The 16234-nt window shown below is 41.3% G+C and overlaps 1 protein-coding gene across 5 annotated transcripts in view; it reads left to right on the forward strand.

The window, feature by feature from the left end:
• Nucleotides 1-16234, forward strand: part of LOC105480634 (calcium voltage-gated channel auxiliary subunit alpha2delta 3) — a 932903-nt gene that overhangs the window by 443917 nt on the left and 472752 nt on the right. For all 5 annotated transcript variants that reach the window (XR_011620085.1, XM_071091908.1, XM_071091909.1 and 2 more), the window contains one exon: nucleotides 8649-8723. Coding sequence is in view for 4 of the 5 variants with exons in the window: in XM_071091908.1 (XP_070948009.1) it covers nucleotides 8649-8723 (75 nt within the window). In the remaining variant the exon portion in view is untranslated. The remainder of the gene's footprint in view (nucleotides 1-8648; nucleotides 8724-16234) is intronic.

The raw sequence follows: 16234 nt of genomic DNA on the forward strand, positions 1-16234 counted from the left end.
GGCAACATATGTAAAAATTTTAAACAATTCAGTAATGTTCTCATTTCTCTTTCATTTGGCACATATCCTAAATGTTTCTGTGTATATGAGCACACTGTCTTTTCACAAAAATAGATTCATATTTTAAAGAATATTTAGCAACGCTTATTTCAATCAAATGTATTTGAATAACAGAGCATTCCATCACATTTTTTACTCAGAAGTGCTACAGTGAGGGCAGCGCATGCAATGCACTGAATGGAATGCATATATTTTTGCAAGGTTGGGTGTGCTTCTATTGAATAAAACCTAGAAGTGAAATTCCTGCACCAAAGGGTATGCATACAGGTACCTACCAGAATGTCTACCAAGCAGGGCATAATGTTTACACACTTACCAACAGTTCGAGGCTTCTAATTAATAGGAGATTCATAGCTGGCAAATTTTCATTTGCATTCCCTTGAATTGTCTCTCCCAATCCTAAGTGTGTTCTGCGAATTTTGCCTTGTTGAATTCTTTTTCTTTTTCTTCCTCCATCACCTCCTCCTGTTTCTGCCCTGACATAATTGCTGTAGTAGTATGGTGTAGGTTTTCCCTCAGTCTGTTTAAAATGGTCACTTGTCTCCTGTGTAAAGGGCGACCTGACTGCAGGTTCTTAAAGTGCAGGGGGATGAGGTATTTGAAACGCCATCCAGAATGCCCTGCAAATCTGTGTGAGTGTATTGTTATCGTCGGCTGGATTCCATTTACGAAAGAGGACATTATCATTTCACCCTCCATTACATCGTCAGCCTTCCTTTGCTTGCCAGGTAGACGTTTGTGGAGATAGCTCAGTGTTTTAGAGGAAAAGTAAAGAATACAATATTTTCAATGCTGGAAGCCCTTGTGTACTGTAGGTTTTTGTTTGTGCAAATCTAATTCATCATTGCCACTTGATTTTTCAGTGCCATAACGGAGGACGGAGGAAAGAGATTTAAATAGGGGGAAAGACTTCCCTTGGCCACTTAAGTTCGTCTTTTGGTTTTGCATGTTTTATTAAGTTCATTGTGAACTGCATGTTTAATATTATACTGAAAAGTTTCTGATCTTGATCTATCCAGAGTATAAACGTAAAAAGATAATGTTAAAACTTGTTTTAGCTTTCATGGGCAAGGTATTGCAAGATCTATCTAAAATGGACAAACTAACTGATTGAATTATGAAAGAATAGTTGAAATATGAGAGTAATTTTGTGCAGTTGAAGTTAAAATTTTAAGGTCAAACCACTGGTGCGTGAAGAGAGATGTCTCTGACAAGAGAAAAGGCATATTTTTCTGATTCACTTTGAAGTCTAACTTCAAGCCATGCATTAAATTAGCAATATTATCATAAAAATGAGGGTGCTAATTCTGTCCGATGTTGAAATTTGAAAAATGACTTTACAGAAGCTCAAGCCATGCCTTAAATGAGCACAGTATTAACTGGGCAGATTTTGTTAAATCAATTTAAATGCCTCCTGTAGCCCATATTTGTGCAGACTTGAATTAAGAAGAGCATCATTTGTTAGTTCAAGCAAGAACTTTCTGATGCCCTGGTTTTAATTTGCAGATTTTCTTTAGAACTGTTTCTCCAATGCTTTGTCTGCTGTGGATTTGCTTTTTAAAGTAATCGATTCCGTATTAAAAGTATGAGGATAGTATTTTCTTTCAGTGCTCATTTGTTCTGTACTACTAATTGTGTCCAGTTGTGTTTCAAATTACATAAGATGCTTTTGTAATGCAAAAGATCCCTAGGATGGCTTGTGTTGGTGAAAATGTTGTGTTTTCATCTGCTTTATTACATAATCCCGACACGTTTTCATTCAAAGGTTATTTAATCAAAAGTGCACCAGTAAAACTATAAAAATATTTAATGGAGTCCCAGCAATTCTGCATCAGTTTCTTGCATTACATGAGCATGGCAGCATTTAATTCTATGGGTTTTTTTTTTTTTTTTTGGCCAAACTTTGGATTTTTTAAAACATAGCCACTTACTTCCTTTACTTTTTGTTTATTTACCTGTTTTTTGAAAGGGATAGAGATTCTCATCTTATTTTTTGTTTCTGTGCCAATTTTTTTTTTTTTTCTGGCTTTGTTCCTAGTCCTTTCCATCAGGCATTCTTACTTTTCTTAGTAAAAGAGTATGTTCATTCCATCTGAACATAAGGTCTCTTTTTCCTTTTGTTTGTGTGTTTTTGAGATGGGGGTCTCATTCAGGTATCACCCAGGCTGGAGTGCAGTGGTGTGATCACAGCTCACTGCAGCCTCCACCTTCCAGGGTCAAGCAATCCTCCTGACTCAGCCTCCCAAAGATCTCGGACCACAGGCACGTGCCACCACGTCCAAAAGGCAGAATCTCAGCAATTTCACCTTTTTGTTTCTTTGTTCTATTGATTCATTCAACAAATAGTACTGAGTGCTCTGCATTAAGCATTGGGGCTGACTTCAGACAAGGTGTCTGCTCTCAGAGATTTAGGTTTTCTGTATGTGATCCTTGTGTGGGGGCTACTGGGAAGCAGGTCTCACAACCCAGTGTGGCCAGTGCAGTCTTGGAGAGGGAGTAGCTGGGGGACTGGGTGTCTAGAGCTGGGGTATATGCTGCCTGGGGCTCTGTGGTGGCTTATCAGAAGAAGTAGTGACTGAGTGGACACTTGAAGATAAGTAGGCTAGCCAGACATAGGCAAACGTGGTGGAACAGAGCAGGGAGAAAAGGAGGAAGGAGTCAATAACTGAGAAAGTGCCATTTGCGGGTGTAAGACCCCACCCCAGCCCCCAAGAAGGAGCTCTCGGTGTGTCTGGATCACATGGGAGTGCAGGTGAATGTGGAGGTGAGTGGATCTGGTGAGTGATGGTGAAATGAATGAGACTGGATGGAGAGAGGCAAGCCAGATCGAACCAGTCTGGTGGTTCAGCCAGGTGGAGCAATTGGGACAACCCATGGAGGCAGTGGAGAGACACAAAAATGAGTCTCAGCTTCAGGGCAGGGTGTTGAGATGCTCCCTAAAGCCACTCCCTGCTTAGGGAGGTTCTTTCCTCATCTTCTCTAGGTGACTGATAACCTTCTGTTAGACCTGAAAGCGAAATTGGTTTCATCTGTCAAGTTCAGTTTCTGACATTAGGTGGATTCCTCATTATTATCCAGAGCCCAAAGTCAGTTGTCCTTGGCTCTTTGGCTTTTGGGCCGTGATTCACCTGAGCCAATGTATGCTGGAATTCTACACTAATTTGGAAGCTCCTATGAACCTTGGTGAGAGGGTCTAGCCTATTTGCATTGCTTTTAGATCCTTCTGCAAAATGTTCTGGCTCTTCATTTAATGAAAGTTGCCTTTCCTATTTTAGATCATCATTAAGATTCTCATTGATCACTTTGCTGTGTCTGTAAAAGGGGAGATGTAGGGAATGCGCACAGACACTGGGCAAAAGGAAAGAAGAGGCATGTAATGTGTCCCTTGCCTTCAGAGTGGAGAGTTTGGAGGTTGAATGGAGACAGAGGGACAGTTTCCTTAGCAAGAGTTGTGGGATGTAGTCTAATACCTGAGGAAGATTGTGGGTTTGTCTCAAGCCTGTTGTTATTTTTGGAGGGACTGTTGCAGCATCACAGATAAGCACTATTTATCATAAAAAGGAAAGCCAAGGCCAGGTGCAGTGGCTCATGCCTGTAATCCTAGTACTTTGGGAGGCTGAGGCAGGAGGATTGCTTGAGCCCAGGAGTTCGAGACCAGCCTGGGCAACATAGGGAGACCTTCTCTCTGCAAATAATAATAATAAAAAAAACTAGCTGGATGTGGTGGCATGTGCCTGTGGTCCGAGCTGTTTGGGAGGCTGAGTCAGGAGGATTGCTTGACCCTGGGAGGTGGAGGCTGCAGTGAGCTGTGATCACACCACTGCACTCCAGCCTGGGTGATACCTGAATGAGACCCCCATCTCAAAAACAAACAAACAAAAACAAACAAAAGGAAAAACAGACCTTATGTTCTGATGGAATGAACATACTCTTTTACTAAGAAAAGTAAGAAAAAAAATGGTTGTCATTTTACAATGATCATCATGAGCAAACTTAGCCAGTGTTTTATGTCCCCAGCACACAGTAGGTGCTTAGGGTAAATTCAGTGAGCAAATAAAGACGTGAAGAGTTCTGTGGCAGATGCCTTCATACATGGGGATTTGCCAGTAAGCTGGCTGCACCATCTTGGCTCCCTGTCTGCCAAAGACCCCGGTCCCTGGGAGGATTCAGAGGGTGGCTTAGAGTGGGACAATGTGTGGCCAGACATCATGGGCTTGTCTTGGGTATGTAGACAGTGACATGTGCCTGATGACATGGCATCTTGTCCCCAACAAATGCAGATCCCTGCTCTCCAGAGAAGGCCAAGGACACATGCCCCTGTTCCAAAGAAGGGGTCACTTTGCATCACTGACATCACCTTCTTCCTTCATAGCAAGCTCCAGCTCTGGGTGCAGGGTGTTATCTGTTGGTCTTTCCCTCTATGTAGCACACATCACACTCACACATATATTCTCTTTCTTTTTTGTGCATTTGTGCCTATGCGCCTAGATGCCTTTCTCATTCTTATGTGCCAGGTTCTGTGTTGACTGTTATTTCATCCTCACAGTGAGCTCATGAGAGAGGTGCAGTTAGAATACCTGTTTCCCCAACACAAAAGCTGGGGCCAAGGTCACCCAGCAAGCATGTGGCAGAGTCAGGATTTGAACCCAGGCCTGCCTGCCTCAGTTGCTTTAGCTCTACCGTTCTACCCTTGTGAGAATCAGAAAAGGAAAGCCAACCAGGAAGGAAGCAGGGAGAAGAAAGCCTACAGCGTCCGAGTCCCTGTGTGCTACGTGGCAGCTTCTAAGCTCTTTAAAGGGTGAAAGCGTGTGTCCATTTCCTCACCATGTGGTTGGTGGGCTGGACTGGACCCATTTCCAGGGCAGCCTGGGCCCACTCCTCTCTCCCTAAGAGACTCTTCCCATTTCCCAGAAATTTGCAAGAAGGACTAACCACTTGGGCAGGAAGGGCAAAGGTTAAGTACTTCTTTAGGGTTCAATCCTGGTAGTGCAGGGGAGTAAAAACAAATTGTAGAAGGAAATTGCATCTAACTGGTGATGATGTACATAGTATCGTTTTCTTCCTTAGACTATTGATATCAGATTTTTTCATTAGGGATCAAGGAGAGCTATTTATAAGGCTGTTGTGTCTTAGGGCAAGAGGTGACCAAATCTTGAGTTGTAAATATATATGGCCCTTCCACATCATCATTTCACAAAATAGAAATCTAGAGAACATACATAAAAATGCAGAAGCTGAAGGATTTCCAAATAAAGGACTGCGAGGAGTCTGGAAGCAGTTCCGTGTACAGGGCATCCTTGGGGTCCACCTTGGGAGGAGCTGTTGGGTAGTGAGAGGAGCATGCACAGCTAGCAGGCCTCCTTGGTACAGCTGCCTGGTGTGCAGTTCCCTTACACACATGGCTGAGCCCGGCTCCCTCTGGTGATACAGACCAGATTGCTCGGCATAGCTTTATCCTGATGCAGTCAAGGGAAATTAGTCAACTGCAAGCTTGGATGATGCCACTAACAAGCTGGCTGGGATTCAGAAGAGTGGATTCCTCCACTGAGGCCATAGCACACACAGTCATGGCAAGCATGGTTTTGATTACTGCACATGTACCTCCCTGATGAGGTCAAGAACTCCTTGGTCTTCTTGACTTTTAAATCCCCTCTGGAGCCCCCACAAGTATAGACTTTTATATTAGCAAGGCAGTTTCAGGTCTGTTGCCTCACTCAGTTTCTGCAGGGGCCCCTAGAGGGAGACTAGAAGGTGAATTAGTATCTTCTTATGCATAAGATTCTGGGATCAGAGTGGCTTAGCAACTTCCCCAAGGCCACACAGTGAGTACACAGTAGAGACAGGACTTGGACCCAAGTGACCTGACTCCCAGCTCAAACTGTACAACCCCAGGAATCAACTTGGAGAGTGTGTATTAGATAGCATGTCAATGAAGTGATTCAGTTTACCTGCAAAATGGAAGAATGAGAGGAAGTAAAACCACGGTGGGAACCTCAGGAAAGTTTTGGCTCTAGGTTACAGAACAGGTGAGGAAAGGTTGGTTCAGCATACAAACATCTGATAATGGCATGTAAGAAACCTGGAGGAGGGTGGCTGCAGCTTTTGCACAGTAGCTCAATGTTGTCTTCGGGGGCCCACACTGGCTCCATCTTCCTGCTCTGTCTTCCTTGGGCTTTGCATTCCATTCTTTGTCTTGTAACCTCATAGTTGCAAAATGGCTGCAGCACCTCCACAATAGCATCCCAAGCAGGAAGAAAAGAGTGGGTATAGATGAGTTTTCCCTTAATGGCAGGAAAACATTTCATTGAATCTGCCCATCAAACTTTCCCTTATGTCATGGTCATTTGCCCCTAACTGCAAGGCAGGCTATGAGAGGTTGTGTCCAACAGAGGGGAACTGGATGTCTGTGGCTGGCTAAGACCCTTTGTGGTTCAGGCCTTAGAAATCAGTGTACTGTCACCCTAAACCAAATGAGTCAGCAAGGGAAGTGAAGGAGAAGGGAATGGCTGTTTTCTCAGCAACTTCCAGGGTCAGTCCAACAGAGATTGAGAGCTTTGGAGGAGTTTTCCTTCATATTGAACTGTGCAGTTGCTTCTTGGATCCTGAGATGATGTTCTGTTTGTTGACTAAAAGTCATACTTCCATTTCTTAATGGCTAATGTCATAAATATATTTTTTCTCCATGCCTCGTTAGAGGATATTTAAGCCCTCAAACCATTGGGATATTTTTTCAGACGCTTTTTATATGACAAAAAGATGAAGATGAAGGGGCACAAGGCTAACTGATGGGGAGATCTGGAGGTTTGGGGGCCAGAGAGGATGAGTTGGGGGCATTGAGGTCCTGTTGTCAGTGGCTGTGAGGTCAGACTGCCTGGATTTGAATCTGGACTCCACCACCCTCATTTACTCTCTGGTGTCTTTGGGCAAGTCGATCATTTTTGCTGTGCCTCAGTTTCCCCATCTGTAAAGGGAGAGTGATTGGAGGTGCTTGCCAAATGATGCTAAGATAACCTGCAGATGAAGTTTACCTGCTGCCTGGATGCAGTAAGTGCTCAATAACAGTTAATTGCCAAGGTCAGTATGATCACCACTCCTGCTTGCTTAGTGAGGCTCTCTCCATGGGAAACCTGATGCATCCCAGTTGTTCTTGAGCAGCTTTAGGTCTAGCCCCTCTTTGACCTGTCCCTGCGGTGTATCCAGAGGGATTTCTCAAGCTCATCTCTTTATTTCACTCACTCCCTTGCTCATAGCCCTGCATGGTCCTCGCTGACTTTAGTTTTAAAGCGCAAACTCCCTAGGCCAACTTTGCACAAGAGTTAGCTGGGTCTGGGAGAGATGGTTCTGTTCTCTTCCCTCAGGAGCTCCGGGCCTCTCTGACTGCTAAAGTAGATATACCATGACACTGTCATCAATCAAATGGTCCTCAAGCACCTACTGTGGGTCCAGCCCTGTGCTTGTTGCAGAAAATACACTGAAGGACCAGGCATGGGCCCTAATGGTGTCATTCCACTTTGTGGTGGGGAATCTGGCCAACAGATAATTAGAATTTACAGGGATTATATAGAAGAGGGACCTAACCCGGTGCCTAGCCTGCACCAGAGGCTGCTTCCCAGAGGAGGTGGGAATAATCTGACCTAGGAGGTGAACAGGAGTCAGCCAGAGAGAAGAGGTGCCAGAGTGAGAGCTCAAAGCAAGGGTCCCAGCATTGGAGGGCCTGAAGGAAAAGAGGAGACATGTCAGAGGACAGCAGGGAATAATGGCTGGCCAGGACAAGCCCTTTTAGGGGAAGGCTGATGAGTAAAGATGCTAGAGTGTCAGCAGGACCAAGGGTCCAGAGCCTTGTAAAGCCCTGGGAACATTCATCTGCACAGCAATGGGAGCTGTAAATGGGATTGACAGGAGGCAACATGATCAGATGTGTAAGGACCAGCCTCCCTGCAGGGCAGAGAAGCAGGCTTGCTGAGAGAAATTAAGATGAGACTACTCACATTTTTGCTACCTGGTTGTGAGCTTTGGGCAAAAAAAAAAGGGGGGGAGGTCCTATTCTGGATATTCTGGGATTGAAGTGATGGGAGTGCTGGTGTTGACAATGTATGGGAAATTGTGCATGGACAGTGCCCTGATCAGCACCCACATACCCTTGCAGAGTGACCAGGGAACATCAAGGCTTATTCTGTCCCCACTCATGTGTAAGCCACACATGTGTCCCTTGGTTCCATGAACCCAAAGACAGTAGCTGGAGCTGTATCCACGCAACTCTGGGATGCTCTTCAGCTCCCACCAGGACCATGGGCTGTTAACCATGCTCAGGGAACTGCCAGTGTCTGGAGGCAACCCCAAAGAATGGTCAGTTAAAAGGGTGCACCCTGAACCCTGCCATCTAACAGCATGTGCTCTAGAAGTTTCTCCTTCAGTCTGTAGCACATAATCATAGTTGTCTAGAGGGACACCCATGGGAGAGTTCACCTTCTGTGAATAAATGGAGCCTGTGATTGTGCTGCTTTTTGGGTGCGTATCTCCTTAAATTATTAAGAAGTACCCTTCAATTCCTTAATTAAGTGTTCCTTCTTGATTCTTTTCCTTTGCAGTATAATGAGGAGCTTCACTATGTGGAACCTTGCCTGAATGGAACTTTGGTGCAAGCCGACAGGACAAACAAAGAGGTAGGGGCAGCTTCGGGGAGCATTCCAGTCATGGTACACCCCTGTCTCCCTCGTAGTGATTGTTTTACAATAAATCTGTCTTATTGAATGCACTGCCTTTTCATTGAGGCCCTTGGAGCCCCCATGTGTAGAATATTTATGAAGAGGCACAAAGAAAATCATGGCACTAAAATAATTACATTGAATTCAGAGGCTTACTAGTTCTGAAACAATTGCATCCACTTTTTGTCCTTGTACTCTAATAAACACAATGCTATGGTGTGCTTGATGCTTACTTTGACACTCTTAAAAGAATATGGCTCTCGCTGAGATTTCAAAGAAAATTGAACCCACTTGTTATTTCCCTTGTCCTTCTCACAGTTGATTAAATGGTCATTGGTATAACTGTTGGGGTAACTTGCCTGCTATTAAAGGTAAGCCTTACAAGGATAGGAATGCCGTCTGCTCCCTACTGTATCCTCAATGTGCCGAGCATTGCCTGTTCCATCAATATTGTGGAACAAAAGGAAGATATGTTAAAGGAGAATCTTACACAGTGGGATAGAGGTTTTCCCCTCCAGTTTTGGAGTATCCTAGGAAAATTTCTAAAGTAGACTTCTGTAAAATAAATCCTGTTTCCCTTTAGCTACCTTTAAATTTGTCGGTACAGCTACCGCAACCACCACTATACCACCACTGCAGGGCCAGTTGAAAATTTCACTTGAAGGTATAGCTGTGGCTGCAGCCATGTCACAGCTTCTGGGACTCACAGCTGCCATTGCCATGTTGATTTTCTGTACCTGACACACAGAGCTGCTCTTCCCCTGGACAGCAGACCTGCATGAGGTAGCTGGGGGCAATGGCCAGGGTAGGCTTTTGTGAGGCACATTCTATGTGCTGGAGAAAATCCCCTGGCTCGTACTGTATTGATGCTATCTTAGATGCAAGTAGTAGAAGCACTTAACTTGGGTATCTTTGAGGAAGTGAACAACAGAGGATTGGGAGAAATTCATTCCAGTTGGAACACAAAGTATAAAGTAAAAAATATACTAGAGTTAATAGCTGGGCTTCAGTTTGAGGGGAAAGAAGCACCATGATAAGCTTCATATTTAGGAGGGAGGAACCAAGTACACTGAAGTTCAAAGAACAAGTATAACCTGAGAATGCTCATTCATGGTATTGTCTAGGCTAAGGTAAGAAAAGTGACTTAAGTCTATAGCCACATTTTTCTAGAGAATTTCCCGTTGTTTGGCCATTGTGTAGGTGAAGATCTCATCCCTATTCCAATATTGTAATATTGTAATATCCTCCAGAGCCTGAAATAGGTGTTCAATCCTGGTGCTTGCAATGTTAAACAGAACAGACACTTAAATGATCAAAGCCTTGCTTCAGATTGCTTCCCAGAGGAACAAAGGACAGTATGATCTTTGGAAATAGGAAGTTTTATGAATGAAAAAAAATCATTAGAGGAAATGGGCTAATTTTAAATTGTCCTTGAATTTATGGATATTGAAGACTGGAATACTTTTGAATTTAAAAACTAATCTGGACTTCTTATTCTGCCAATATGGAGTAACCATATTCCAATGAGGTCCTCACCTTTATAACTAAGAAGCCCTAGACATAACACAACAAGCAAGTATAGGTTGAGTATTCCTTATCTAAAATGGTTGGGACTAGAAGTGTTTCTGATTTTTCAGATTTTGGAATATTTGCATTATGCTTACTGGTTGAGCATCCCTAATCTGAAAATCTGAAATCCAAAATGCTCCAATGAGCATTTCCTTTGGGTATGACCTTTGAGCATTATATTGGTGCTCAAAAAGTTTCAGATTTTGGAGAATTTCATATTTTGGATCTTGGATTTTTGGATTAAAGATGCTTAATCTGTATAAGAAGACTTGAAAAGGAGAAAATGAAATGTCTAGGGGCTTTGGGTCTTAAAGACAAAAGGGAAGTTCCTTGATTTTCCTGTTTGACTCCCATATATCCTGAATAGAGCGTTCCAGAATCTTCTCACCTGGACCAACAATAGGCACAGATTAAAAAAAAAAAAAAAAATAGTCCCAGAAAATCTTGTTCCTTCTAGCCAAAGGACCACAGAAAATCTTTGTGACAACACTTTTTCTACTCCAACTGAACATCAATGGAACAACCAATCCTACATGATTTCAGTGGGGCCAAATTAGAAGTTGATCTTTTGCCCCACGCATACCCTCTTGGTCCTTCTCTCACCTAGAATGACTGCTAAGAGAAAAGATGAAATCGGATCCAGAGTCTCATAATATAAAATCCATAATGCCCAGAATGCAATTAAAATGCCAAGAACTGGGAAAATCACAACATGAATGAGAAAAAACAATCAACAGAAGCCAGTATTTACCTGAATTGGATGTTGGAATTACAAAATTGTTTTAACAAGCAATTAGGAATTCTCTTGCAACAAATGAAACAGTAGAAAATCTCTCAAAGAAATAGAAGTTATAAAATAGAGCCAAATGGAAATTATTGAACTGAGAAATACAACCACCAAATAAAAGCTCAGTGATCAGCTCAATAGAGTGAAGATGACAGCAGATAAAATCAGTGAATTTCAGGACAGATCAATAGAAATTACCCAATTTGAACAACAGAGAGAAAATAGACTGGAAAAAAATGAACAGTCTCAGGGACTTGAGGGACAGTAACAAAAGATGTAACATTAATTACATTGAAGTCATAGGAGAGGAGAGAGAGAATGGTACTGAAGAGGTATTTAAAGATGTATTGTCTGGAAACTCCCCCAAACTGGGTGAAAGGCATAAGCATACATATTCAAGAGGTTATGCAAACTCCAAATAGAATAAACCTATGTAAATCCATGCCAAGACACATCAAAAATATAGACAAGAAAAAAATATTGAAACAGCCAGAGAGAAAGGACACATTGCTTATATGGAACACGAATTTGAATTACATAGATTTCTCATATGAAATCATGAAGACAAGAGGTAAGTAGCATAGCATTTTTCAAATACTGAAAGAAAAGAACTGCCAACCCAGGATTCTATATCCAGTGAAAATATTTGTCAGGAATGAAGGAGAAATAAAGGCATTCTCAATGAAAGGAAAACTGTAAAACTGTTGCTTGTAAAACCTACCCTTAAATAATGTCTCAAGGGAGTTCTCTAAACAGAAAAGAAATAAAAGAAAGCTTGGAAATTCAGAAAGGAGAGAAGAACATTGGAATGAGTAAGAAAATTACAATTAGAGTATCCTAATTGTCAGGCAATTCTTAAATTATGTTTGATAGTTGAAGCAAAACTGTAATACCATCTCATGTGATACCCAATGTTTATGGATGGAATACTTAAGACAATTATATTTTAAAAGTGTGAAGGATAGAGGGACCTAAATAGAAGGTTTCTATACTTAAGTGGAAATGGTAAATACTGATATGAGTAGACAGTAATAAATTACATATTTATATCTTAATACCTAGAGCAACCACTAAGAAAACAATACAGAGAGTTATTCTTAAGTAACTCATATGAAGGTAAGAAATGAGAAACAGAGGAATTAGAAAGAGGATGAATAGGAAAAAAATAAATTGGCAGACTCAAGTTTTAATATATCATTAATCACCTTATGTATTAGTCTGTTCCCACTCTGCTAATAAAGACATACTTGAGACTGGTTAATTTATAAAGAAAAAGAGGTTTAATGGACCCAAGTTCCACATAGCTGGGGAGGCCTCACAATCATGGCAGAAAGCAAAGAAAGAATAAAGGCACGTCTTACATGGCGGCAGGCAAGAGAGCATGTGCAGAGGAACTGCCCTTTATAAAACCATCAGATCTCATGAGATTTGTTCAGTATCATGAGAACAGCATGGGAAAAACCCACCTTCATGATTCCATTAACTCCCACCGGGTCCCTCCAATGACATGTGGGGATTATGGGAGCTCAAATTCAGGATGAGATTTGGGTGAGACACAACCAAAACATATCACCTGAAATTTAAGTGTTCTGAAGACCACCAATGTAAAGGCAGAGATTGTTTGAGCGGATTAAAAAAAACTCAAAACAAACATGATCCAACCATATGACCATATGATGACTATAAGAAACTCACTTGAGGCCGGGCGCAGTGACTCATGCCTGTAATCTCAGCACTTTGGGAGGCCGAGGTGGGTGAATCACGAGGTCAGGAGATCGAGACCATCCTGGCAGTCATGGTGAAATCCTGTCTCTACTAAAAATACAAAAAATTAGCTGGACGTGGTGGCACATGCCTGTAGTCCCAGCTACTTGGGAGGCTGAGGCAGGAGAATCGCTTGTACCTGGAAGGGGGAGGTTGCAGTGAGCTGAGATTGCACCACTGCACTCCAGCCTGGGCAATAGAGCGAGATCCATCTCAAAAAAAAAAAAAAAGGGAAAGAAAAGAAACTCACTTGAAATACAATGACAGATATGTTGAAAGTAAAAAAATGGGAAAAATATGTACAATGCTAACATTAATTTTAAAGTAGGAGTGATTATTTTAATATCATATTAATATCATATAAAGTCTTCTTCAGGGCAAAGAAAATTACTAGAGACAAAGAAAGAGATATTTCATAATGATAAAAGGATCACTCCCATAGAAGAACATTATAATCCTAAGTGTGTTTGGACCAAAATACAATTTCAAAATACACAAAGCAGAAACTGTTAGAGCTGAGGATAGAAATAGACAGATTTACAATTATAGTTGGGACTTGTACATTCCACAGTTACCAATTGATAGGCTACTGTACAAAAAGTCAGCAAGGATATAGAAGAACTGAACAGCACCATCAACCAGTGAGATTGAAATGACATTTATATAGCACTCTATCTAGATAACAGGAGAATACACGTTCTTCTCAAGGACCCATGGAACGTTAAGCAAGATAAAACATATCCTGAGTCATAATAGAAACCTTAAAATTAAATCTTTAAAATTGTAGAATATAATTTTTGATGAAAATGGAATACAACAGGAAATTCATAACAGAAAGACAGCAGAAAAATCCCCAAACACTTAGAAATTAAACAGTATACTACTAAAAAAATACTTGGGTCAAAGAAGAAGTCTTAAAAGAAATTTAAAAAAAATATAAATCTGAATGAAAACAAAGACTACATATCAAAAGAGGTGGAACAAAGCTATAGCAATGTTGGGGAGAAATTTGTAGCACTATATATTTACATATTTAAGTTCTCTAATATTTGGAGTTTCTACCTCAAGGAATTAGAAAAAATCATGCAAAATAAAACTAAAGCAAGCAGAAGGGAGAAAATAATAAAGAGCCAAAGTCAACTAAATTGAAATAGGAAAACAGTAGAGAAAAATCAGTGACACCAAAAGCTGGTTCTTTAAAAATAAATCAGTAAAACTGATAAACCTCTACCAAGACTGATAAAAATAAAAAGAGAGGGGCAGGCGCAGTGGCTCAAGCCTGTAATCCCAGCACTTTTTGAGGCCGAGGCAGGCGGATCACCTGAGGTCAGGAGTTAGAGACCATCCTGGCCAACATTGTGAAACCCCGTCTCTACTGAAAATGCAGAAATTAACTGGGAGTGGTGGCGCACCTATAGTCCCAGCTACTCAGGAGGTTGAGGCAGGAGAATCGCTTGAACCCGGGAGGCAGAGGTTGCAGTAAGCTGAGATGGGGCCACTGCGTTCCGGCCTGGCGACAGAGCAAGACTCTGTCTCAAAAAACAAATTTAAAAAATAAAAATAAAAAAAAGAGGCCGGGCGCGGTGGCTCAAGCCTGTAATCCCAGCACTTTGGGAGGCCAAGACAGGCGGATCATGAGGTCAGGAGATCGAGACCATCCTGGCTAACCCGGTGAAACCCCGTCTCTACTAAAAAATACAAAAAAAAACACTAGCCGGGCGAGGTGGCGGGCGCCTGTAGTCCTAGCTACTCTGGAGGCTGAGGCAGGAGAATGGCGTGAACCCAGGAGGCGGAGCTTGCAGTGAGCCGAGATCCGGCCACTGCACTCCAGCCTGGGCGACAGAGCCAGACTCCGTCTCAAAAAAAAAAAAAAAAAAAAAAAAAAGAGAAGACAAATCACCAATATCAGGAATGAAACAAGATATGCCAGTACTGAACCTGCAGTCATTAAAAGGAAAATAAAATACTATTATAAACAGCTTTACACTCGTGAATTAACGACTTAGAAAAACATCGATCAAATTCTCAAAGCCACAAACTACCAAAATTCAGCCAAGATGAAGTAGATAGCTGGAATAATCCTACAACTATTAAAGAAATTGAACTGATAATTTAAAAGCCCCCTCTCCCCATAAAAAATCATTTTCGGGTCTGGATGCTTTCACTGGAGAATTCTACCAAACATTTAAAGAAGAATTCATACCAATTTTACACAATCTCTTCCAGAAAAATAGAAGCGTAAGGAAATCACCCCAGCTCATTTTATGAGGCTAGCATTTCCCTGACAAACCAAAGATAGTGCAGAAAAAGAACAATATTTCTCAGGAACTTACATGCAAGAATCCTCAACAAAATTTTAGCACTTCAAACCCAATGATGTATATAAACAATAATATGCTACCTCCAGGATTATTTTAGATATGCAAAGCCAATGTAACATCCATCTCGAATCAATCAATGTAATCTGCTATATCAGGCTGAAAATGACAACTCATATGATCATATTAATTGACTTAGAAAAAGCATTTGATTAAAAAACCCATTTATAATTTTAAAAATGCAAAACTTCTCAGTGCACTGGGAATGGGAAGTAACTTCTCCAAATTGATAGAGACCATCTACAGAAACCTACAGGTAACATCAAACTTAACAGTGAAAGTTTGAAAGCTTTTCCTCTTAAAATCAGGAACCGGTAAGGATATCCACACTGACATTCAACAAAGTATAAGTTTTAGTCAGGCCGGGAAAAGAAGTAAAAGGCATATGGGTTACAAAGGAATAAATAAAACTTCCTATTTTCAGATAACATGATTATGTATGTAGAAAATCTCAAAGAATCTACACACACACACAAAATATTATTTTATTTGTAAGACACGGGGTCTTGCGGTGTTGCTCAGGTTGGTCTTGAGCTCCTGGGCTCAAGTGATCCTACTGTCTCCACCTCCCAAAGTGCTGGGATTACAGGTGTGAGCCACCACACTTGGCCTCTTTATATTTCTTACAGTTTCATGTGGATCTATGATTACTTCAAAATAAAAAGTATAATTAAAAAAAATCTGAAGTAGGTGAGGAATTCTTGAAGAGAAGCTTTACAAATTAATGTGAACAGTTGTATAATGTGTGTTAGGTTGCTTTAGTTATATAAAAAAGTACTGATTGTGGTTTACTTTCTAATGGCAGGAAGTTTTGATATTCTTACCTTATGGGTCTTTTTATTTGGAGAAAAGCTCAGATGACAAAGCATTTATTTTTTCATTAGTATCTGGGGATATGTTTAATGCTGAGCTTCATTGCTTGAAACTTTAAACCAGTTTCCATTTTTACCATAAATTTAGTGTTAGGTCAT

The sequence above is a fragment of the Macaca nemestrina genome, chromosome 2 (assembly GCF_043159975.1).
Source record: "Macaca nemestrina isolate mMacNem1 chromosome 2, mMacNem.hap1, whole genome shotgun sequence".
In the NCBI taxonomy this organism is placed as follows: domain Eukaryota; kingdom Metazoa; phylum Chordata; class Mammalia; order Primates; family Cercopithecidae; genus Macaca; species Macaca nemestrina.